The 24724-nt window shown below is 41.5% G+C and overlaps 1 protein-coding gene across 1 annotated transcript; it reads right to left on the bottom strand.

Annotated features, from left to right (window-relative positions):
• Nucleotides 1–3796: 3796 nt before the first annotated feature.
• On the bottom strand, nucleotides 3797–19441 carry LOC117443172 (myosin light chain kinase, smooth muscle-like; the record flags this gene model as incomplete). Its single annotated transcript, XM_034079123.1, has 8 exons — nucleotides 3797–6122; nucleotides 12644–12756; nucleotides 14301–14429; nucleotides 17881–17971; nucleotides 18068–18191; nucleotides 18363–18515; nucleotides 18910–19033; nucleotides 19204–19441. Coding segments are annotated over 8 exons (1107 nt in total), but the record flags the coding sequence as incomplete, so codon positions are not given.
• Nucleotides 19442–24724: the final 5283 nt, after the last annotated feature.

Raw genomic sequence — 24724 nt, 5'->3', positions numbered from 1 at the left:
GTGTTAGAATGTTTTATGGCATAATTTAGTTTAAACATACCGTCAGTTTAAATGCTGTTTTATACTGAAAAAGCCAGAGGTGAAAAGCACAATGTCTGTTGTCAAGCTTTTTATTCTGAAAATCCTTCATCTCCGGTTAGCATTTAGCATGTGGCTAATATTCCTTTCCCTATAGAGGTGAATTTAGAAGCGAAAAGACACGGAGTGTTGCACACCGAAACCTACTGATTATAACATTACAACTATAGACGCCGAGATATTATTATTGCTGAATATTAAGTGAAGGTACAGTTTATTTTAATACGTTTTGTTTACAGACGTGGGTAGCATGAGACAACATCCGGGACTACCGGAAATGATACCTGTCGTAAAGTATTTCCAGTGATTTTAAAGTATTGAATTACAGCGTTTAAAATACAATAAATGAAAAGTGATGAAAGACAATATGAGGAGGAAAGGCGTGTTTAGTTATATATTGAACGGACAATGTCTGAGTCCTGTCTTATGCGCAACAACGAACATTGAAGATCGGAGGACCCCCAGCAGCGCAAACCGGCACACAAGGAGGATATTTAAACGGTTGATGTGTTCCTCGACCCTTCGCTCTCGAGGCGCCACAGCGGTTTCCTCTCTCGGCACCATATCTCTGCTTGAAACATTACCGCGCCATTTCAATTAAAGTACCCATTTGAACCTTATTCGAGAGACTCCATTGGTCTCATTTATCCTGAGCTTCTCTCCTGGACGCGAGAATAACGAACAAAGCTAAGGATACAAACCCACGTGTTTCTGCTGATGGGAACTCGGGTCCCCCTCGCAGCGAGGGTGCAGCGAGTCGTCTGGCTGATGCAGAGCGGAGTGCACGTGCTGGGGTGTACGGTTTAACCATGTCCTGGATGTAGGAAGGGCCAGATCCATTCGCAGCATGGTACCAAGCACCAGGGTCTTGAAGTGGATTCTAGCAGTTACCGGAAGCCAGTGGAGGGAGCGGAGGAGCGGCGTGGGGTGGGAACATGTAGGAAGGTTGAAGAGCAGACGAGCCGCTACATTCTGGATGAGTGAGAAATGTCCACGTCAGTAGCACTTACATGCACCAAACCTTCCAGTTATATTCCTATCAATATTCTGAAGGTTTTTGCTGAAGGGTTTGTTCATATATCATTCACAGCCTGAATTATACAACATTGTACACCTAAAAACATGGTGAAAATGGATATTTTAGGGCTGTTGACAGTATCTTCTGATGTATGGAGTGATAAAGAGAGATATCTAAATCCCTTCTGTAAAAGCCTTAGATTCTAATATGACTACAAAATGAAACTAGCATTTTGAACCTGGCTTTATCCAAAGTTCAGATTTGTGTTCCTGAAATGTGTTAAAATATGTGCATATTTAATAAGATAATGAGTAATTTGCATATTTAAACATTAAACTATTTCAGAAAACTTATAATACAAAAACCAATTGCCTTATTGTAAGTAATTAACTGGAGAAATGTCTAGCTGATACATTTAAGTTAAAAAATGGAAGTCTCGCCTTAAGTTTGACCGGTATGATGCACCATCCCGTAGAGGGCATTTTAACATACTACATATTGGCCCTCATGCTCCCAGACAGTACACGTAGATACAAAAGTACTGAGATGTCACTCACATCAAGTGAGAAGCCTGCAGGGCAGAGGTCAGGGCGGTAAAACATCCTGCAGATGATGAAATGATGTTTGTGGTTAATGAGCTGCAGCGTGGACTCTGTGGACTAACGAGCTCCGGCCTTAATGAGAGCTGTTAACGAGCTGCTCTCAGGTGACCTCATCAACACACTGACCTGTTTGCTTCCTTACATTGTGCTGCTGTAAACATGGTAAGAAATTAAAATCAATGTTTATATGGCGTAATTTAGACAGGGCTGCCAACACTCACGCAATTAACCCATATCTCACGCCACACTTTCCTCACGCTAAGTTTTCGTCCAAAATAAATGTATATAAAACTAAAAATAAAGTGAAGGACCAGCGAACCGAGCGGTGTACGAAATGAGACGGTCAGCACATTATACTGCAATGGCAGTGAGATCAACAAATGTGGTTTGAATGGAAGTCAATGAGGCATTTTTCAGAGGAATGAAATAATTCAAATAATTAAACCGGCGTTTAAAGGGTTAACATTCTGACAATGATGGAGTGTTTGGTAGTTCTGAGTACTTAGAAGTTGTTTCAGTGATTCATGTAGAAAAAAATATTGATTGATTAAATAGCAGTTTTTTGGGGCGTGTACATTTTTGCTACGAAGGTGGCGAAAGGTTAAAGAGTGCATCTGTAAAGAAGTAACGTCAAAGCTTTGGCGCTATTTATTTAGTCCTTTTTAAAATACTTTGTATCAAAACACACTGAAGGAGCCCCAGGATTTCTACAGGTACTTACAGCGCAGGCATCACTTTGATAGGAATATTAGAATGAAAGGGAACACCGAATTTGACCTGATTGACATTTGTGTGGGCGCATACAAGGGTTTCTAGAATATACTCCTGTCTACAATCTGCCAAGAACCACTCAACCCTATGTGCGAAAGCCAAATGGGAAGTAGAAGCTAATATTACTATTACAGAAGAGGATTGGTCTAACATATGTAAAATGCAATCCACCGCCTCCAGCTCTGGCCTTTGGAGAGAATTCTCATGGAAGAATATCATTCGATTTTTTCTAACTCTAAGAATAAAATACCATCAGAATGACAGACCAGAATCTGGACCCTGGAGGCAGTGAAGTAATATAATGGCTGATCATTTCCACGTATTCTGGAACTGTCCAGGGATCAAACCCTATTGGCTATCTATAATAACGGAAATAAATTCAATTCTTGGCTTTGAGATTCCAAACCGTTTTGAGGGGATTTATTTAGCTAATATACCCGTGGAATCTAGTGTTCGGGACAAGTATCTTCTTAACATATTACTGACAGCCAGCAAAAAGGCAAACAATGGCTTGTGAAATTCCACCAACAAAGGGAGAATGGATACACATTGTAAATGACTTGTTTCGCATGGAGGCTTTTTCTCTAAGACTCTGTAGTGAAAAATGTGACAACTACTGGTCCAAATGGGTTTGCACATGAAGAGATATTTATTTGATACTGCTTTACTCCTTTTGGTACAATAGTCTATACTTCGTGCATAACTCTGCTTCTGTATGTTGCACACAGATTGGTTGTGAACCCGTTGTGAGGGAGATCTTCCCATGAGAACATGTTGATGATGTATGTTACTTGTTTGTTTTTTTCCTCTGCATTGTCTACAAATGAAAAATAAAGTATAAAAACCAGTCAGCTTGGGTTCATAGGGCAGAATAATGCACTGTCGGGGCTCCAGTGAGTGCGGCACATATTCTGAACGGCCAAGCTGTAAATATAATGATCATCAATAGACACAAAGGATAGGTGCCAACCCAACACGATACCTTAAATAAGGACTTCTGTACCTCATGCATGGAAGGTCTTTCGCTGTCTATATGATGTGTCTCAGATCAGATCCGTATGCATGGCGCCATTCTGTCAATAAAGGATTCTCTAACCGGATGAACGAGGGATTTGAGCCGCTCCGTAACATTAAAACATAAAGTGCTGTAAATGATGTTCATACGTCATTATGGAACGACACTCGTCACCCATACCGGCCACGGCTACACCCTATGCTTATGTGAACACAAACCCTCGTGGTCATGGGATATACTTTAGTAACCCGTAAAACAGAGGGTGATCCTTCAGCATCACACGGGGCCGTAATGAACACACCACAGCAGCACTTTGGTTTGGTGAGAGATTTATTAGATTTCTGTGAGCTACTACAGTCGTAGTGTTCTCATACATGTCATCTGATATATATTTATAACAGGGAAGTATAATCTACATCTAATACAGAAACAACCCGGTCTGGGAGTGAGTCCACGGTGACAAATGAAGTGCTGCGAGAAGACGGACGCTCAAACGATAATAATAGAATTATGAATCTGTGCATTAAATACGTCTAAAAATAAAAACACTGGCAAACACACAACAGGTCGTTAGATGGATCACACACACACACACACACACACACACACACACACACACACACACACACACACACACACACACACCTGTGAGCTCTCCTGGCGGGTCAGCCCTGAAACCTTTAAATACATGTTTCACAAACAAACGGCTGGAATGTGGCAAACTAGAAATAATCAAAGGTACGACTTCGACATCAGCGGAAACACGGCGAGTGTGAACTCCGGACGCAGATTCTACTCATCCCGTTTTCTACCACGTCTAACCGCGTGCATCACGTTGAGACGAATCAGAAACTATCATCGAGAAGAATCCGTACTTCAAGAAAACGATATTTGTAAAAGGAGAATATCCATAAGGTACGGATTTAGTCAATCATAAATATACGGTATTTTCTTGGTGAGAAAGTAAATCAAGAGATCCTTTAACGTTTAATAAATATAATATTCCTTTTGTGATTTGCATGAAATTCTGGAGAGATCTGTGTCGGACTCATTTGAATAACGTCAACACATTTATTCTTTAATTTGGATCTTTTTTCCAACACTACAAAATAAGAAATAGATAGCAAGATGCAATAATTAATAATAATAATATATTGGATTTGTAAACGGGTCTTAAAGGGCATTCCCCAAGGTGTATCTTGTTGTCAGAAGGGTCCGGAGAGGTCGTGTTCTGCAGTCTGCCTGATGTAGTCACGGCGTAGGCGTGCAGTGTGGTTCTGTGGAGTGTACTGATGGCATCCCGTTGGGCGTCGCACGCTCTCTGCTCGATAGCGCACGAAGGTCCGTTTACGCCGGTTGCTAAGCAACATGGTTATGGGGAAATGCAAGTCTGCGTCCAAACGGTTGGAAGATAAGGAGGAAGGACGATCCATACTGTGTACATAGTCAATGTGAGGTGAAGTGTGTCGCCATGGTAACCGGTTAAATCTCCAAGTGGAGATGAGGTCTTAAAGTGTGTGGAAAGGGTCTGAACAGGTGACTGCAGGGTCCCCCACCCTGCACACGGGCTCAACATACAGACTTAAAGTGTAAGAAGATGTTTCTAGAAATACACGTGGTTCCTCCGCACAGTTGATTTTCAAAACGTTCCTCCAGGCGTTTTTATTGCTGCTTCTAAACTAATCGCGGACGTTGTGAAGTTCAGAATACAACATGTTCGGAGTTGAGGACATCGTGTTTAACCAATGCAGTCCCTCGATGTCACACACGCGTGGTAGAAACTGTTAGAATCACCGGACGGTGGTTCTAAGTGTCCTCCGGAGTGGCTCTAAGGCGACCTAGGTTTAAGGCAGAGGTGATGTCGAAGTCAAAAATACAAAGATAAGAAAAGTGCTCACACAGAAGAGAAGACACACCACTCTTCTCACATGCTAAGGGGGATGACTTCTCATCACGTGCTGGTTCTCATCCCAGGCGCTTTGTAAGTAAGGCACTTGGATGTTACACAGCTCAAAGTGGACAGGACACAACACTGTTTTAATTTGGAGGACTCCATTACCCAGAAACCCTATGTGGTTAAGTTAGCTTAACCTCTACGTGTTGCAAGTTACTTAGACTGCTTCCTGTTTGTAAAATACTAAACCTTTTATCCGAGGCTATCCTCAAGAACGCTAACAATGAAAATACTCAAATGAGACTGAAAACGAGCCGGCAGCTGTTTGTTTCTGAACTCTCTTCAACTAATGTTCGAGAGCCAGAGGCCCTTCGCTAGAAATATGACTCAACATTAAAGTTGTAATGGTTCTGATGTTAGCTTTGCGGCTGTGTCCAGGTGGGCGGGGCTTAGAAGATTACATTACGATACATGTTTTTGGGTTTGATTTTGCATTTGTTGCGGCATTGATGCTCCTGCTCCTCCAATCACAATCTGTTATGTGTGGGTTTGTTTCTCCTGCTCAGGTCTGACAGGCTGACGAGGAGCAGCACCTCTTCCTGTTGGAGTCTATTCCTCCTCCTCCTCCTCCTCCTCCTCCTCCTCTCCAGCCATCACCTCCACCAGCAGCTCAGCGGTACATGTCGCCTCCCCCAGACTGTTCACGGCCTTCACCGTGTATTTAGCGTCGTCGTCTCCCGACACCTGCAGATTGAAAACAGAACAAATCAGCGTTAAGTCCCGCTGGCGTTCAGGACAGGTTCATCGTTTATTCAACCCAGATCAGAGGCAGCGGTTTGTCGAGCCTAAAGCCTGCCTGACATAACCAGCTCTGTTCAGATGTTAGGCTCACCAACTAGTTCCTCTCTAAATTCTCTCATGCAGCTGCCTGGCTCTTTTCTGCTGGAACAGATGTAGATTCTGACAAAGCGTCACTTTCTATGAGGTGCAGGTTGTCAGCTGGGGCAGGGGTCTGCAGCCCGCGGGCCGCCAAGCCTCTGCGCTGCTCCCTTGAGCTTACACTAAACTAAGAAGGAAATCAAATACAAGTATTTGTAGGACTATAATGTTTCGTATCTTGTATTTTGATACTGTGACACATACATAAACAAAACGGTTTTAATTAGGTCAACTCAAATATGCGTCACATCCTGCTCGGCCAGCGCCTTCTCCTGCGGCGAACAACCTGACTCTGTTTAGGGTGCAGCTATATGTTTTATTTATTTCAAAGTCGGCCCATTTGAATTATATTCCTTTTCTTCCAAGTGCTGTGATTTACTTTAAAGTAGGCCTGTGTCTTTTCTTTGTTTATTATTAGAGGTTACCAGTTTTATAATGTAATAAATAATACATCCGAACAAACTGTAGTTTTTGTCTGTAACAATATATACGGCTTCACAAGCTATCGAATGAGTTGCGGCTCCAGACAAAAGCTGGAGGAACAAGCGATACAACCTGCGAGACTTTATAGCCAGGGTGCACATACTGGTAGCATGCGCGGCGCCTTTGCACTGCGCAACATCAGCTGATCACCACGTGCACGCTCTGTGCCCCGCGCACACACTGGAGCACTGCGCAACATCAGCTGATCACCACGTGCACGCTCTGTGCCCCGCGCACACACTGGAGCACTGCGCAACATCAGCTGATCACCACGTGCACGCTCTGTGCCCCGCGCACACACTGGAGCACTGCGCAACATCAGCTGATCACCACGTGCACGCTCTGTGCCCCGCGCACACACTGGAGCACTGCGCAACATCAGCTGATCACCACGTGCACGCTCTGTGGTCAAGCTGCTGCAGTTTGACTTACAACAAAGTGAAACACACAGACAGAGGTGGAAGAAGTACTCAGACCTTGTTCTTGAGTAAAAGTAGAAGTACTCAGACCTTGTTCTTGAGTAAAAGTAGAAGTACTCAGACCTTGTTCTTGAGTAAAAGTAGAAGTACTCAGACCTTGTTCTTGAGTAAAAGTAGAAGTACTCAGACCTTGTTCTTGAGTAAAAGTAGAAGTACTCAGGTCTTGTACTTGAGTAAAAGTAGAAGTACTCAGACCTTGTTCTTGAGTAAAAGTAGAAGTACTCAGACCTTGTTCTTGAGTAAAAGTAGAAGTACTCAGACCTTGTTCTTGAGTAAAAGTAGAAGTACTCAGACCTTGTTCTTGGGTAAAAGTAGAAGTACTCAGACCTTGTTCTTGAGTAAAAGTAGAAGTACTCAGACCTTGTTCTTGAGTAAAAGTAGAAGTACTCAGACCTTGTTCTTGAGTAAAAGTAGAAGTACTCAGGTCTTGTACTTGAGTAAAAGTAGAAGTACTCAGATCTTGTACTTGAGTAAAAGTAGAAGTACTCAGACCTTGTTCTTGAGTAAAAGTAGAAGTACTCAGACCTTGTTCTTGAGTAAAAGTAGAAGTACTCAGACCTTGTTCTTGAGTAAAAGTAGAAGTACTCAGACCTTGTTCTTGAGTAAAAGTAGAAGTACTCAGATCTTGTACTTGAGTAAAAGTAGAAGTACTCAGATCTTGTACTTGAGTAAAAGTAGAAGTACTCAGACCTTGTTCTTGAGTAAAAGTAGAAGTACTCAGATCTTGTACTTGAGTAAAAGTAGAAGTACTCAGATCTTGTACTTGAGTAAAAGTAGAAGTACTCAGATCTTGTTCTTGAGTAAAAGTAGAAGTACTCAGATCTTGTACTTGAGTAAAAGTAGAAGTACTCAGATCTTGTACTTGAGTAAAAGTAGAAGTACTCAGATCTTGTACTTGAGTGAAAGTAGAAGTACTCAGACCTTGTTCTTGAGTAAAAGTAGAAGTACTCAGATCTTGTACTTGAGTAAAAGTAGAAGTACTCAGATCTTGTTGGCTGCGGCCACACGAGGACGAAAACGGTCGTTTGCGTTACTGTTTAGTGTCGTATAGACCGTTCGGCCACACGAGGACGACCGAATACGGCACTAAACGACTGAGGAAACGATAACGGGTCCCAAGGTGGATAGAACGGCATACGCAACTCTCTGGGGGGTCAAACGGCTCCGTGTGTGCGCCCTATACGATCATTTTCTGATAATGATGAGGCAATAGCCCCACCTCTCCCCACCTCTGCTGCTCACCCCCGTCAAAGTAAACTGCACCCTGAATTCAGATTATTTATCTTTCTCTCGATATGGACCTAAACGCGAGTGAAGTCTAATCCGACAGGACGGAGACACGCAGCTCTGCTCCCCTGCAGCTCCTCCCGCTGCAGCAACACACACTTCAAGTCAGATCATCGCCCTTAGCTATTTTAATACCTCTCAAACTAAACTAGTTATAAATATGTTTATTCTTACTGTCGGCCGGGCCACTCGTTACTGGATCAGCTGCTGCATGAGACAGACGCTGACGCTGTCCGAAGAGAGGGAGGGAAGAGAGGCTCTGTGTATTTTATCATTATATTATATAGAGTCGTTATTCATTTGTTTTAAAGCTCAATAAATAACAAAGAAGACCTTTGACCGGAAGATTTAAACTTTAAAACACGCTGACTGGCGAAAAACGCTGCCCGGTTCCCTCGGCCCCCACCGCGGAGAATAAACAGAAGGGCAACCATGACAACCATGCTTCTTCGCTGCTTTTGTGGAGGAAGTTACAGCGCCACCTACAGGCTCCTGCATATGTACTGCAGCTTCTCCAGCGGTTGGAGCTAAACGGAGCGGTCTCGTGCGGACAGACACTATCCGGTGAATATTGCATGTGGACGGAAGCTTGTTTGCGATTGCGTTAATCCTATGCGTTTAGCCGTTTTCGTCCTCGTGTGGCCGGAGCCTAAAAGTAGAAGTACTCAGATCTGGTACTTGTGTAAAAGTAGAAGTACTCAGATCTGGTACTTGTGTAAAAGTAGAAGTACTCAGATCTGGTACTTGTGTAAAAGTAGAAGTACTCAGATCTTGTTCTTGAGTAAAAGTAGAAGTACTCAGATCTTGTTCTTGAGTAAAAGTAGAAGTACTCAGATCTTGTTCTTGAGTAAAAGTAGAAGTACTCTGGTCTTGTACTTGAGTAAAAGTAGAAGTACTCAGATCTTGTTCTTGAGTAAAAGTAGAAATACTCTGGTCTTGTACTTGAGTAAATGTAGAAGTACTCTGGTCTTGTACTTGAGTAAAAGTAGAACTACTCAGATCTTGTACTTGAGTAAAAGTAGAAGTACTCAGATCTTGTACTTGAGTAAAAGTAGAAGTACTCAGGTCTTGTACTTGAGTAAAAGTAGAAGTACTCAGATCTGGTACTTGAGTAAAAGTAGAAGTACTCTGGTCTTGTACTTGAGTAAAAGTAGAAGTACTCAGATCTGGTACTTGAGTAAAAGTAGAAGCACTCAGATCTTGTTCTTGAGTAAAAGTAGAAGTACTCAGATCTTGTACTTGAGTGAAAGTAGAAGTACTCAGATCTTGTACTTGAGTAAAAGTAGAAGTACTCAGATCTGGTACTTGAGTGAAAGTAGAAGTACTCAGATCTTGTTCTTGAGTAAAAGTAGAAGTACTCAGATCTTGTACTTGAGTGAAAGTAGAAGCACTCAGATCTTGTTCTTGAGTAAAAGTAGAAGCACTCAGATCTGGTACTTGAGTAAAAGTAGAAGCACTCAGATCTTGTTCTTGAGTGAAAGTAGAAGTACTCAGATCTTGTACTTGAGTAAAAGTAGAAGTACCAGAGTGTAGGAATACTCTGTTTCAGTAAAAGTCCTGCATTCAAAATGTTCCTCAAGTGAAAGTAGAAAGTATTCTCATCTAAATATAGTGACAGACAGTGAAAGTAGTCGTTGTGCAGATTGGTCCATTTCAGAATAATATATCTGATATGTTTTATAATGATTGATCATAAAAGTGTTCTCAGAGCTGGTGAAGGTGCAGCTAGTCTGAAGTACTTTGTAGACTGCAGGGTAGCTGGTGAAGGTGCAGCTAGTCTGAAGTACTTTGTAGACTGCAGGGTAGCTGGTGAAGGTGCAGCTAGTCTGAAGTACTTTGTAGACTGCAGGGTAGCTGGTGAAGGTGCAGCTAGTCTGAAGTACTTTGTAGACTGCAGGGTAGCTGGTGGAGGTGCAGCTAGTCTGAAGTACTTTGTAGACTGCAGGGTAGCTGGTGGAGGAGCAGCTAGTCTGAAGTACTTTGTAGACTGCAGGGTAGCTGGTGAAGGTGCAGCTAGTCTGAAGTACTTTGTAGACTGCAGGGTAGCTGGTGAAGGTGCAGCTAGTCTGAAGTACTTTGTAGACTGCAGGGTAGCTGGTGAAGGTGCAGCTAGTCTGAAGTACTTTGTAGACTGCAGGGTAGCTGGTGGAGGTGCAGCTAGTCTGAAGTACTTTGTAGACTGCAGGGTAGCTGGTGGAGGTGCAGCTAGTCTGAAGTACTTTGTAGACTGCAGGGTAGCTGGTGGAGGTGCAGCTAGTCTGAAGTACTTTGTAGACTGCAGGGTAGCTGGTGAAGGTGCAGCTAGTCTGAAGTACTTTGTAGACTGCAGGGTAGCTGGTGGAGGTGCAGCTAGTCTGAAGTACTTTGTAGACTGCAGGGTAGCTGGTGAAGGTGCAGCTAGTCTGAAGTACTTTGTAGACTGCAGGGTAGCTGGTGAAGGTGCAGCTAGTCTGAAGTACTTTGTAGACTGCAGGGTAGCTGGTGAAGGTGCAGCTAGTCTGAAGTACTTTGTAGACTGCAGGGTAGCTGGTGAAGGTGCAGCTAGTCTGAAGTACTTTGTAGACTGCAGGGTAGCTGGTGAAGGTGCAGCTAGTCTGAAGTACTTTGTAGACTGCAGGGTAGCTGGTGAAGGTGCAGCTAGTTTGAAGTACTTTGTAGACTGCAGGGTAGCTGGTGAAGGTGCAGCTAGTTTGAAGTACTTTGTAGACTGCAGGGTAGCTGGTGGAGGTGCAGCTAGTCTGAAGTACTTTGTAGACTGCAGGGTAGCTGGTGGAGGTGCAGCTAGTCTGAAGTACTTTGTAGACTGCAGGGTAGCTGGTAGAGGTGCAGCTAGTCTGAAGTACTTTGTAGACTGCAGGGTAGCTGGTGGAGGTGCAGCTAGTCTGAAGTACTTTGTAGACTGCAGGGTAGCTGGTGGATTTACTCCAGGTGGAACTAAAGTCTGATTTAACACTTGATTAGATTTCACATCATTCATCCACATCTGTGAAGTAACTAAAGGTATTAAATACATGTAGTGGAGTACAAGTACACCATGTACCTCTGAACTGTAGTGCAGTAGAAGTACATCATGTACCTCTGAACTGTAGTGAGTAGAAGTACACCATGTACCTCTGAACTGTAGTGAGTAGAAGTACACCATGTACCTCTGAACTGTAGTGCAGTAGAAGTACACCATGTACCTCTGAACTGTAGTGGAGTAGAAGTACACCATGTACCTCTGAACTGTAGTGAGTAGAAGTACACCATGTACCTCTGAACTGTAGTGCAGTAGAAGTACACAGTAGCATCAAAGTCAAGTAAAGTACAAATATCTCAAAATTGTACTGAAGTAGAGTACTTGAAGAAGTGTACTTCGTAACTTCCCACATCTGAAATCAGATATGACTTCAAGTCATGTGATCATTCCACTTGGCCTCAGGAAATGCAAGGACTTCACCGTTTTGGCAACAAGTTTTGGAGAAAGCAAATCGGAGGCTTAAAAAGAGACGGGGAGGTGCATCTTCATCATCTTCATCATCTAGCATGCAAGCAGTGTGAATAGAGGACAGTGAAGGAGACACTGAGGAGGACCACGCTTCGTGTGGGGTGAGGACCAAACGCTGTCTCCTGGTGCTCATCTGAGTAACCCCTGGATGTAACGTCTCCACACCGAATAATATATGTAACTTGTTTTCTTTGAAATAGCTGCTACTCATTATTTATGTGTCTTTGATTCCATCACTAATGTGTGCTTGTCTCTCCTATATTTAATTAGTTAGCTAACTCACGTAACAATGTCCCCGCTGTAATGAAGGAACTCTGATTCTGAAGCTCAGAGTACATTCAACGTCCTGACTTAGGCTGGTGTATTGCAGCAATAGGAACGCTGATTAAAAACGTGTCGGTCTATTGTTAATTTCAAATGGAAAGTTCTTAAGATGGGAGTCAATGAGATGCATTGTCAGCACTTTTAAGCAGTATATTCAGAAAGGTGAGTCCTGTAGAAAAGAGAGTAGCACTGACTGAGAGACATTTATCTACGTTTGAATTTAAATTGTGAGTGAAGCCTGTAAGTCTGATGATGTGACCTCTGACCTCTGAAATGACCAGGCTGCAGGTCCCTTCTTCGTCGTAGTCGATCTGGAAGTGGCGGGTCTCTTTGATGGGCTTCTCGTCTTTGTACCACACCACCTCTGGGTCGGGGTAACCTGGAGAAACATTTAGCTTTATATTGCATGTCCTCAGTTTTTTACTAATCCGTGTGGGAAAATCCTGAACGTCCAACCTGAGAGCAGCATGCTAACAAAGGTATCAACTGTAGCTGTGAACATGAGAGCAGCATGCTAACAAAGGTATCAACTGCAGCTGTGAACACGAGAGCAACATGCTAACAAAGGTATCCCAGCTGTAGCTGTGAACATGAGAGCAACATGCTAACAAAGGTATCAACTGTAGCTGTGAACATGAGAGCAACATGCTAACAAAGGTATCAACTGTAGCTGTGAACATGAGAGCAACATGCTAACAAAGGTATCCCAACTGTAGCTGTGAACATGAGAGCAACATGCTAACAAAGGTATCAACTGTAGCTGTGAACATGAGAGCAGCATGCTAACAAAGGTATCAACTGTAGCTGTGAACATGAGAGCAACATGCTAACAAAGGTATCCCAGCTGTAGCTGTGAACCTGAGAGCAACATGCTAACAAAGGTATCAACTGCAGCTGTGAACATGAGAGCAACATGCTAACAAAGGTATCCCAACTGTAGCTGTGAACCTGAGAGCAACATGCTAACAACGGTATCAACTGTAGCTGTGAACATGAGAGCAGCATGCTAACAAAGGTATATCAACTGTAGCTGTGAACATGAGAGCAGCATGCTAACAAAGGTATCCCAACTGTAGCTGTGAACCTGAGAGCAACATGCTAACAAAGGTATCAACTGTAGCTGTGAACATGAGAGCAGCATGCTAACAAAGGTATATCAACTGTAGCTGTGAACATGAGAGCAACATGCTAACAAAGGTATCCCAGCTGTAGCTGTGAACATGAGAGCAACATGCTAACACAGGTATCAGCTGTAGCTGTGAACCTGAGAGCAGCATGCTAACAAAGGTATATCAACTGTAGCTGTGAACATGAGAGCAACATGCTAACAAAGGTATCCCAGCTGTAGCTGTGAACATGAGAGCAACATGCTAACACAGGTATCAGCTGTAGCTGTGAACATGAGAGCAGCATGCTAACAAAGGTATCAACTGTAGCTGTGAACATGAGAGCAGCATGCTAACAAAGGTATCAACTGTAGCTGTGAACATGAGAGCAACATGCTAACAAAGGTATCAACTGTAGCTGTGAACATGAGAGTAGCATGCTAACAAAGGTATCATCTGTAGCTGTGAACATGACAGGATGTGTGATGACCTAGAAGAGCATCAGGACTGCTTGAGGCAGATGATAGCTATGTGATGAACATGATGACTCAGCCTCTATGGAGAGAGACATCAAGCATGCTCATTTCTGACGTGGAGCTAATCTGAAGTAAACATTGAATACTGCTTTCTATCCCTCCATCTTGTGACTGTGTGACTCCCTCTCTTGGATATCAGCATGTGAAGGACACTGCTCAGGAACTAGTCTCTGTATGTGATGACTCCTTCCCTTCTGGAGAGGATCACATGGATCCTGAGGCTGAAGCTCGAGCCGGGGACCAGGGAGATGATTCTAACAATCGGTCTGTTTGTCTCGTACCTTCGATCTTGCAGTCGAAGCGAGCGGCGCTGCCTTCGACCACTTCAACGTCTTTAATGACTGAGCTGAAGGTCGGCTTACACTCCGTCTTCTGCTCGTTCTCCAAACACTCCAGGAACTGGTTATCGTCTGAAAACACACACACACACACACACACACACACACACACACACACACACACACACACACACACACACACACACACACACACACACACACACACACACACACACACACACACACACACACACACACACAGTCACAATACCAGATAACCAGAGATGGCAAAAGTACACACATCCTTTACTCGGGTAGAAGTTCAGATACTCGTGTTTAAAAATACTAAAAGTAGAAGTACTGACTAAACTTCTTTACTCAAGTGAAAGTAAAGAGGCTTTGAAGTGTGCTTCAGTAGAAAGTACCCATAACTAGCAGCTGTTTTAAAGAGTACCTGACCTCCCTTTATATTAATAGAATAATAATGTCATTGTTAGCTAATGAATGTTTCCATGGTGACCAACGGCAACATGACAACGTTTCCATTGGTCCCTCTTCTTTAGAGAAGACCAGGAAGTGATGGATACACGGATCGTGTTCCAACCAATAGGCACGCAATGACTCTAAAGAATAATGACCACGCACCAACACACATTCAGACTAAAGGAACCAGCTGTTTGGGAAATGAGAGAAGTAGAAAGTACAGGTATTTGAGTTCAACATGTAAGAAGTAGAAAGTACAGGTATTTGGGTTCAACATGAGAGAAGTAGAAAGTACAGGTATTTGGGTTCAACATGAGAGAAGTAGAAAGTACAGGTATTTGGGTTCAACATGAGAGAAGTAGAAAGTACAGGTATTTGGGTTCAACATGTAAGAAGTAGAAAGTACAGGTATTTGGGTTCAACATGAGAGAAGTAGAAAGTACAGGTATTTGAGTTCAACATGAGAGAAGTAGAAAGTACAGGTATTTGAGTTCAACATGTAAGAAGTAGAAAGTACAGGTATTTGTGTTCAACTTGTAAGAAGTAGAAAGTACAGGTATTTGTGTTCAACATGAGAGAAGTAGAAAGTACAGGTATTTGAGTTCAACATGTGAGAAGTAGAAAGTACAGGTATTTGTGTTCAACATGAGAGAAGTAGAAAGTACAGGTATTTGGGTTCAACATGAGAGAAGTAGAAAGTACAGGTATTTGGGTTCAACATGAGAGAAGTAGAAAGTACAGGTATTTGAGTTCAACATGAGAGAAGTAGAAAGTACAGGTATTTGGGTTCAACATGTAAGAAGTAGAAAGTACAGGTATTTGGGTTCAACATGTAAGAAGTAGAAAGTACAGGTATTTGGGTTCAACATGAGAGAAGTAGAAAGTACAGGTATTTGTGTTCAACATGAGAGAAGTAGAAAGTACAGGTATTTGAGTTCAACATGTGAGAAGTAGAAAGTACAGGTATTTGTGTTCAACATGAGAGAAGTAGAAAGTACAGGTATTTGTGTTCAACATGTAAGAAATAGAAAGTACAGGTATTTGGGTTCAACATGTGAGAAGTAGAAAGTATAGGTATTTGGGTTCAACATGAGAGAAGTAGAAAGTACAGGTATTTGGGTTCAACATGAGAGAAGTAGAAAGTATAGGTATTTGTGTTCAACATGTAAGAAGTAGAAAGTACAGGTATTTGGGTTCAACATGTGAGAAGTAGAAAGTACAGGTATTTGTGTTCAACATGTAAGAAGTAGAAAGTACAGGTATTTGGGTTCAACATGTAAGAAGTAGAAAGTACAGGTATTTGGGTTCAACATGAGAGAAGTAGAAAGTATAGGTATTTGTGTTCAACATGTAAGAAGTAGAAAGTACAGGTATTTGTGTTCAACATGAGAGAAGTAGAAAGTACAGGTATTTGAGTTCAACATGTAAGAAGTAGAAAGTACAGGTATTTGAGTTTAACATGAGAGAAGTAGAAAGTACAGGTATTTGAGTTCAACATGTGAGAAGTAGAAAGTACAGGTATTTGAGTTCAACATGAGAGAAGTAGAAAGTACAGGTATTTGGGTTCAACATGTGAGAAGTAGAAAGTACAGGTATTTGTGTTCAACATGTAAGAAGTAGAAAGTACAGGTATTTGGGTTCAACATGAGAGAAGTAGAAAGTACAGGTATTTGGGTTCAACATGTAAGAAGTAGAAAGTACAGGTATTTTGGTTCAACATGAGAGAAGTAGAAAGTACAGGTATTTGGGTTCAACATGTGAGAAGTAGAAAGTACAGGTATTTGTGTTCAACATGTAAGAAGTAGAAAGTACAGGTATTTGGGTTCAACATGTAAGAAGTAGAAAGTACAGGTATTTGTGTTCAACATGAGAGAAGTAGAAAGTACAGGTATTTGAGTTTAACATGAGATAAGTAGAAAGTACAGGTATTTGAGTTCAACATGTGAGAAGTAGAAAGTACAGGTATTTGAGTTTAACATGAGAGAAGTAGAAAGTACAGGTATTTGTGTTCAACATGTGAGAAGTAGAAAGTACAGGTATTTGAGTTCAACATGTGAGAAGTAGAAAGTACAGGTATTTGAGTTCAACATGTGAGAAGTAGAAAGTACAGGTATTTCTGTTCAACATGTAAGAAGTAGAAAGTACAGGTATTTGAGTTCAACATGAGAGAAGTAGAAAGTACAGGTATTTGTGTTCAACATGTAAGAAGTAGAAAGTACAGGTATTTGGGTTCAACATGAGAGAAGTAGAAAGTACAGGTATTTGTGTTCAACATGTAAGAAGTAGAAAGTACAGGTATTTTGGTTCAACATGAGAGAAGTAGAAAGTACAGGTATTTGGGCTCAACATGAGAGAAGTAGAAAGTACAGGTATTTGAGTTCAACATGAGAGAAGTAGAAAGTACAGGTATTTGGGTTCAACATGTAATAAGTAGAAAGTGCAGGTATTTGTGTTCAACATGTAAGAAGTAGAAAGTACAGGTATTTGAGTTCAACATGTAAGAAGTAGAAAGTACAGGTATTTGTGTTCAACATGTAAGAAGTAGAAAGTACAGGTATTTGGGTTCAACATGAGAGAAGTAGAAAGTACAGGTATTTGAGTTCAACATGAGAGAAGTAGAAAGTACAGGTATTTGTGTTCAACATGTGAGAAGTACAAAGTACAGGTATTTGTGTTCAACATGTGAGAAGTAGAAAGTACAGGTATTTGAGTTCAACATGTAAGAAGTAGAAAGTACAGGTATTTGAGTTCAACATGAGAGAAGTAGAAAGTACAGGTATTTGAGTTCAACATGAGAGAAGTAGAAAGTACAGGTATTTGAGTTCAACATGTAAGAAGTAGAAAGTACAGGTATTTGGGTTCAACATGAGAGAAGTAGAAAGTACAGGTATTTGAGTTCAACATGAGAGAAGTAGAAAGTACAGGTATTTGAGTTCAACATGTAAGAAGTCAAAGTGAAAAGTCGTCAGAAAAATAAGTAGTGGAGTAAAGTACTGATACCAGAAACATGTACTTAAGTACAGGAAGGAAGTATTTGTACTCCACTACTTCCCACTCTGCAGAAAACACACTCTCAACAGACGTCAGAATAACTCTCTACCTTCGGTGGTCGACCCCTTCTTGGCACTGACTCCGGCCATCATGGCCATGGAGGAGAGGCGCCCGATGGCCCGGACGGCGTGGCCCGTTTTCTGCCACAGAAGAAGAGACCGTTACATCCTATCGTAAATATGCTGCGTCATGCTGTATATTTTCTGTATTGTTCTCATGTTGTTGTTGTTGTTTACCTGCCATTTCCTCCTGAGGATGTACTTCTTCATCCTCTCTTTGGAGAGTTTCTTGGCCGTCATAGTGTTGGTGTCCTGTTTCAGCCATTTGTGATCGTAGCAATGAGCACAGGTGAGGCGCTTCCTGACACACACACACACACACACACACACACACACACACACACACACACACACACACACACACACACACACACACACACACACACACACACACACACACACACAGTCAGTTTTAAAGGTCATGTCTGCCCTTGCTCTACTTGCTGTCCGAACACGTTGTGAGTTTTCTTACTTCATGTCTTTCTTCAGCAGGTTGGTGATAAAGTCTTTGGCGTCTTCTGAGATTTCGTCGAAGGCATCGTCCTCAAAGTCCCAGGAGGCCGAGGTCACGTTGGACAGAGTCTCGTTGTCATTGTCGCCCATAAAGGGAGACAGACCGCTTAGCCTGAGACCCGAACACAGAGACGTTCATTACAACCAAAACGTCACCTCAGAACTACAGACACATGATTTCACTTCAGAAGAGCTGAGGGATATTAATTAAAATAAAAGTTAACCTAAAGTGTAGAATTGCTAAAGTTATAACCAGTTGAACCATCACATTTGACAAATGATAAGTTATGTTAGTTATTTAAATGAGGGAAAATAACCCAACGTGATATAAAATGAAACTGAGCTAAGTGACGCTAAGCTAAAGATAACAGTGTTGAAGGGAACAAAATCAACACAAATACACTTTACCTTCTGACTTTGAAATAAAGAAAACTGAGTGAAATTAAAACAACAGGAAAGCTTTGTTGGGTTAAACAGACTCACAGTAGCTCGTTAGCTTGACTCACAGTATATAACAGATGACTCCTATACTCCACATGTCGGTGGGATAACTGATGGCTTCATAGTTGATCACTTCAGGAGCCACAAACTCTGGAGTCCCGAACAGAACCTTCAGAGTCCCGGCGCTTTCTGTCAGAGAACAGAACCAACATGTTACGGTTAAAAAACCTGGTAGCTTTAAGCTGTAGTTCCTTTATAGCCCAACGTTAGCATTTGACTTCAAACATCATAAAGTCGACTTTTCCTCAGAGCTTGACTTTTTTCTCAGAATGAGATAATTTGTTAGATATTAAACTGACCTAGTCGCCTGGCGAGGCCGAAGTCGATGAGCTTGATTTTGCTGCCGGTCTTCCCCACACACATGATGTTCTCTGGCTTCAGGTCCAGGTGCACGATGCCCTGCTTGTGGATGAAGTTCACCCCGTCGATGATCTGCAGCATGTATTTAATCACCTCTCTCTCCGTCAGCTCAAAGTCTTCATCGATGATCCGCTCAAACAGCTCGCCGCCAGAGATCCTGAACAGAAGCAACTCCTGCTGTTAGAAATATATAATAATGTTCCTGAGTCTTACGGAAACTTCTCATTTATAACCGATCCCTGGATCCTGAACGGAAACATCTCCACATCAAACATGAGCTGCTGTTCACAGATAACAACTTGTTCTGTTATACAGTTTTATTTATTTAAAACCACAAAAGTACTTTTTTCAGAATTTCTGGATTTGACCTTTTTCTCAGAATTTGACTTTCTTTCGTCAAGAACAAAAACAAAAGACACTTTAAAAGCAATAAAAGCAACAATATATATATATATATATATATATATATTAGTGCTGTCAAAATTATCGCGTTAACGGCGGTAATTAATTTTTTGAATTAATTGCGTTAAAATATTTAACGCATTTAACGCATGTGCAGAATGGCCCGCCCCATACGTGCCACCAGTGGCAGCGCTGGGGTATGGCTGGGGTAGCTGCACCCATACCAAGAAATGGCTGAGCCCCACCATGAGACACGATGTTAGAGTAAGCAAAATAAAGTCTGCCAACTCGAGGAGTAAAACACAGACAGCAGTTAGTCAGACTGATTTCAGTAGCCACGGTTTTGAAAACTTTTGTCACGTAGTGATCGTCTTCTCAATAGAACATCTTTGATAACGGCGTGGTGTTGTTGCAGGAAGTCCCGACGGAGAATACTCTTGCTGTAGTGCAGGGGTGCACATAACTGGTACGCAGGTGATGTGCGTAATCTGAAATGCGTACCGTCACTTGTGTCACAAAGCGCATTTGCGTACCGACGTACTTGTGAAGCTTTTCCAGAAGGCGGTTCGATCCCCGGACGACAGAGTCGGTCTCCGTGTGCACAGACAGGCTGCTGTTAACGTCGGTCTGTACAACGGAACTGAGCCAAAACTACGCCACCCGGCTGCGGAGGGAGACTCCCCCCCTCACTGGAGAACTGCGCTGAAACAGCTGATCACAACGTTCACACTCTGTGGTCACGAAGTACTCCACTAGCCCCCCCCCCCCCCTCTGTCGACTTTCCTGAAGTACTCCCCGTTGATAGAAATCAACACGTAATGAATTCAGACCCCACGGTTTGATGATTGATAGGTGAGTGGGTTGTCTTTCATTTTGACATGCAGAAACATGTTATAATAAACATAGATACTGTGTTAAATGGATATATCCGCCTGCTTTCATTTATCTTTCCATTCCCAACAATATACATCAGGAAATGGCAGATTTTGGACATAGTTCGAATGGTGATTAATCTGATTACAAATGTTAATCGTTTGACAGCCCTAATATATATATATATAAATATATAATAATGTTCCTGAGTCTTACGGAAACTTCTCATTTATAGCCGTTCGCTGGAGGCTAAAAGAAACATCTCCAAATCAAACATGAGCTGCTGTTCACAGATATTAAAGTCAAATGTCCTTTTTCAACGATGTGATCTTTAATCAGTGCTGAAGCTTCAGATTATTGTTATGTATGTACTGAATGTTAACGACCCACTTCCTGTGCGAGCTCTCCCTGTTTATTTAGCAGATGATGTTTCTTCCAACCGGTTTAAATGTGAGCAGTTCTTTCCATTTAGTCTGCAAATAAAGCAAATATGATGTTTTCACAGTAAACGCAGATAGAGCCTTGTTTTTGTTCAGAGCAGATCTATATTTAGCAGACGGGAAACAGCTGCTCACATTCCTCTCACGCTCGGCCCTACATTATGTTCCGACATTCTCAGAAACAGAAACGTCTCGTCTGCTGCGGGGTTTTATATTCCCACACTAAAGCAAGATGGATGAAGACAACATTATTATCAGTGACAGTGACAAAAGCTGAAAGGTAGATTTCTTCACCTTCCCTTTGACGGCTATCTTAAGGTTTTCAGGGATCACATGGATCTCTTTGCTTCAAGACTGCTTTAAAAGTATAATGTTAAGAAGCAACATACTCGTTAATATCTCGATGCTAACCGGCTGCTAGCTTTCATATCAACTGGAGCCTCCAGACATAAACCTCACGACACCAGTTGCTCCACAAAGAATGTCAGAATGTATTTCATGTATTATCTTAATAGTTATCACTGGATCAAACAGTATTTCATCGCATTTCACTGGACAATATTTAACCTTAGATTCTGTTTCTTTCACCGGCACTATTTTGTTAAAGCTCCCACGGACATTTCCACTGATCATAGTTCCATCGCTGAGTCGACTAGAATAGATTCACATTGTTCAATGTTCCAAACTCTCATTGGTTTCTCACAGCATCTGTGTCGAGTCTGTGTATTCAACAACAAGCACTTTCCGAACAACAAGGAAAGTGCAGATAATTCACTGAAAGCACATCACAGTAAGAGCTGGTGAATCAGACGGAAGAACTAAATTAACTTGTTTCCAGGTTTCTAACCAGCTGCTCCTGAAGGATGGTTGTTTTATTCATGGGTATACAGATGTAGGGTAACCCTCATTTCGGACGCCTACCCGTGCGGGTCCGTGATCTGCACGGGGTGGGCCCTCGCTGAAAGGAAAACCCCCCGCAGGACTTGATACGCCCCCTTGATAAATAAATGTAGTTATAATGAAAGCAGCTGCAATGGATCATGGATCCACCAGGGGGCGCCGTGATTAAAAAGCTGCCACACTCAACAGCTGATGGGTCTACAGGTATCTGATGTCGCGGGTAGGATCATATTCTGTGCTAAATAAGAGACATGTAATCATTTACAAAACATCACCATTCTTTTATTTTACAAAATCATGTTTAATCCACGTTGGCGTACAAAAAGCATCGGTTTGTTTTCTCATCAGGAAATGCAGTCCGGCTCAAACAAACGAGTTGTCGTCCTCACGATCATGTAATGTATCATATGTTCGCGAGTTGACATGAAAGCACTAATAAATGTGGTTTCATCCACTTGAGTTTACAACTACAAAAATAATCGGTTTGTTTTGATATCACATCCGACCGGAGGAAATGCAGCACGGCTCTCACTACCGATTTTTAATCCTAATTTAATCATCATCTTCACGATCATTTATGTTTATGTCGCCGAATTGACACGAAATCACTGACAAATATGAATATACTGTCGTCAACTTCATTAAAACGTTATTAACGTGCCTAAACTCAGTAATTCACTAAAAAGAGGTTTATTTTTAGTGAAGCCTCGTCATCTCCCCACGGGCAAACGGGCTCTAATATTATACGATTGTTAATAGTTTACTGTATTAGTAGTGTTTAGTAGCCCGCTATAACAATCACACATTGATTCATTGTTGTGTGTGTCAGGGGATCAGCTGTGTGTTTTTACACGCCTGATGGCCCGTCAGCCACAGCTCCCCCGCTGATCTTTCTTCTCCAGCAGTTAAGTTAACTGTAGGTCTGCATATTTACGAGTGACCTGTCTCTTCCTCTCTCCCGCAGACATGATGTATTGAAGTAAATGGAGAGAGAAAGATTATCTTTCGATCCCGTTTGAATTGTGCCACGAATTACACATATGATGTTTGTCAATTTAAAAGATCATTTTGCAATTAAAATGTGTCGTAAAACTGTGAAACGCTCAATGAACTACATCTCCCGTCTCGCACCACACACCAAGACGGCCGTCACGTTGGAACATTTCACTTCTTTCTTTCAGAATGAGGCAAAAAGTATTAAACTTTAAAAATGATTTGTTAAGATTGACAAACATCATATGTGTAATTCGTGGCACAATTCAAACGGGATCGAAAGATATGTTTTCTCTCTCCATTGACTTCAATACATTATTTTTCCGAAATAAGGTCCCATGGACCGGAAGCAGATGGGCGTGACTTTGCCACTCTATACGGGAATTGGGATGCCGTGGCTTTATCTGACAGCATACTTACATTCATGGACACACATATTTATTTAGATATGTTTTAAACAAGTTTAAATAAAAGACTGGAGTGTTTCTTGCATTACTATACTGTAGCATATCATTTTTGATTCCCACGGATATAATCATATTCTGCACACATTTATTGAGATATGTTTCATAATGTTTATTATAGCCTACATCATGTAGTCCGCTGTATAGAGAACTGTAGTTTCCCCACAGCAGCAGACGCACATTCATGACGTCCGCTGGCGCATCATAAATACGTCAATAGTGAAAGTGCAGTCGGATTCTCAAAGCACTGCAGTCTCTTTTCCTAAATCCTTTTGAATTCTCCTATCCACTATCCCTGAAACGGTGTGTCAAAGCCCACCATCCCCCCTATGTTAACAAAAGATACTGTAGTAGCCTACGTTGCGGACTCTTTGTTTAAAACGAATTGCCCATCGGAACGTGTGGAGGAAGTCTCCCAAGGGGGATGGGACATTTCTTACATGCAGGGCAGCATTGCCGGTCTGAAAGGGTCTCTGGAAATATCAAACATTTGATTAAAGTTTTAAAAACAGTGACAGGTTAAAATCAGAGGTGGAAGAAGTATTCAGATTATTTACCTAGGTAAAAATACATGTTAGAAGTAAATGTCCTGCATTCAAAATTGTCAATAGCCCAAGTGAAAAGTATTATCATCTGAAAGTAAAATGAATAATTATGTTATTAGTATTAAATACATATCATTTGTACAACTTATATTTAGAAATACTCCGTTGTAATTATTGATGCATAAATGTGTTCATCCATTCAATGTGGCATCTGCTATAATGGGGTTAATTTATGATATTACTTAATAATACACATTACTGTATAATACGTGATAATGTATGTGTTGATGTACTTCGATCTACTGTACTGTGTACACCACAACAATATTACAAAATATATACTGCAAATTAAAGCAAACTATTGTAAAGGTACATGTATGAGCATCAAAAAGAAACAAGTGTAAACATTTACATTATTATTATGATTATTTAATATATAAAGACTATATATTATTGAATTACAATTAAGATAATAAGATTAGATATACTTTATTTGATCTAAAATATTGATGTTTTTTCGTTATAGTAGCTATAACAAATAAGTGATTAAATGCTACAGTATACAAACACAACTGCAGAGCTGCAACATTGCAAACAGACTAAGTTCTACAACACCCAGTTGTCTTTGTGTATTTCTGAATGAAGCGCCATCTCATGGTTAAATCCTGTAATTGAACAAATGGGGACATTTGGCAACGCCCCCAGCCACTGGGATCCACTGGGTTTTTGGTTGGAATCTGTTGGGTGGAGTCCTATCTGTGTGGAGTGCTACATCTGTAGACTTTTTGCACTACTTTTTAATTTGTATTTTATTATATATGTTGCATTGTTGGAGGAGCTCAG

The sequence above is a fragment of the Pseudochaenichthys georgianus genome, unplaced genomic scaffold, assembly GCF_902827115.2.
Source record: "Pseudochaenichthys georgianus unplaced genomic scaffold, fPseGeo1.2 scaffold_549_arrow_ctg1, whole genome shotgun sequence".
Lineage (NCBI taxonomy): Eukaryota > Metazoa > Chordata > Actinopteri > Perciformes > Channichthyidae > Pseudochaenichthys > Pseudochaenichthys georgianus.
Note: the sequence above shows the minus strand (reverse complement) of the source record. Positions and strands in the feature narration are given on the sequence as shown.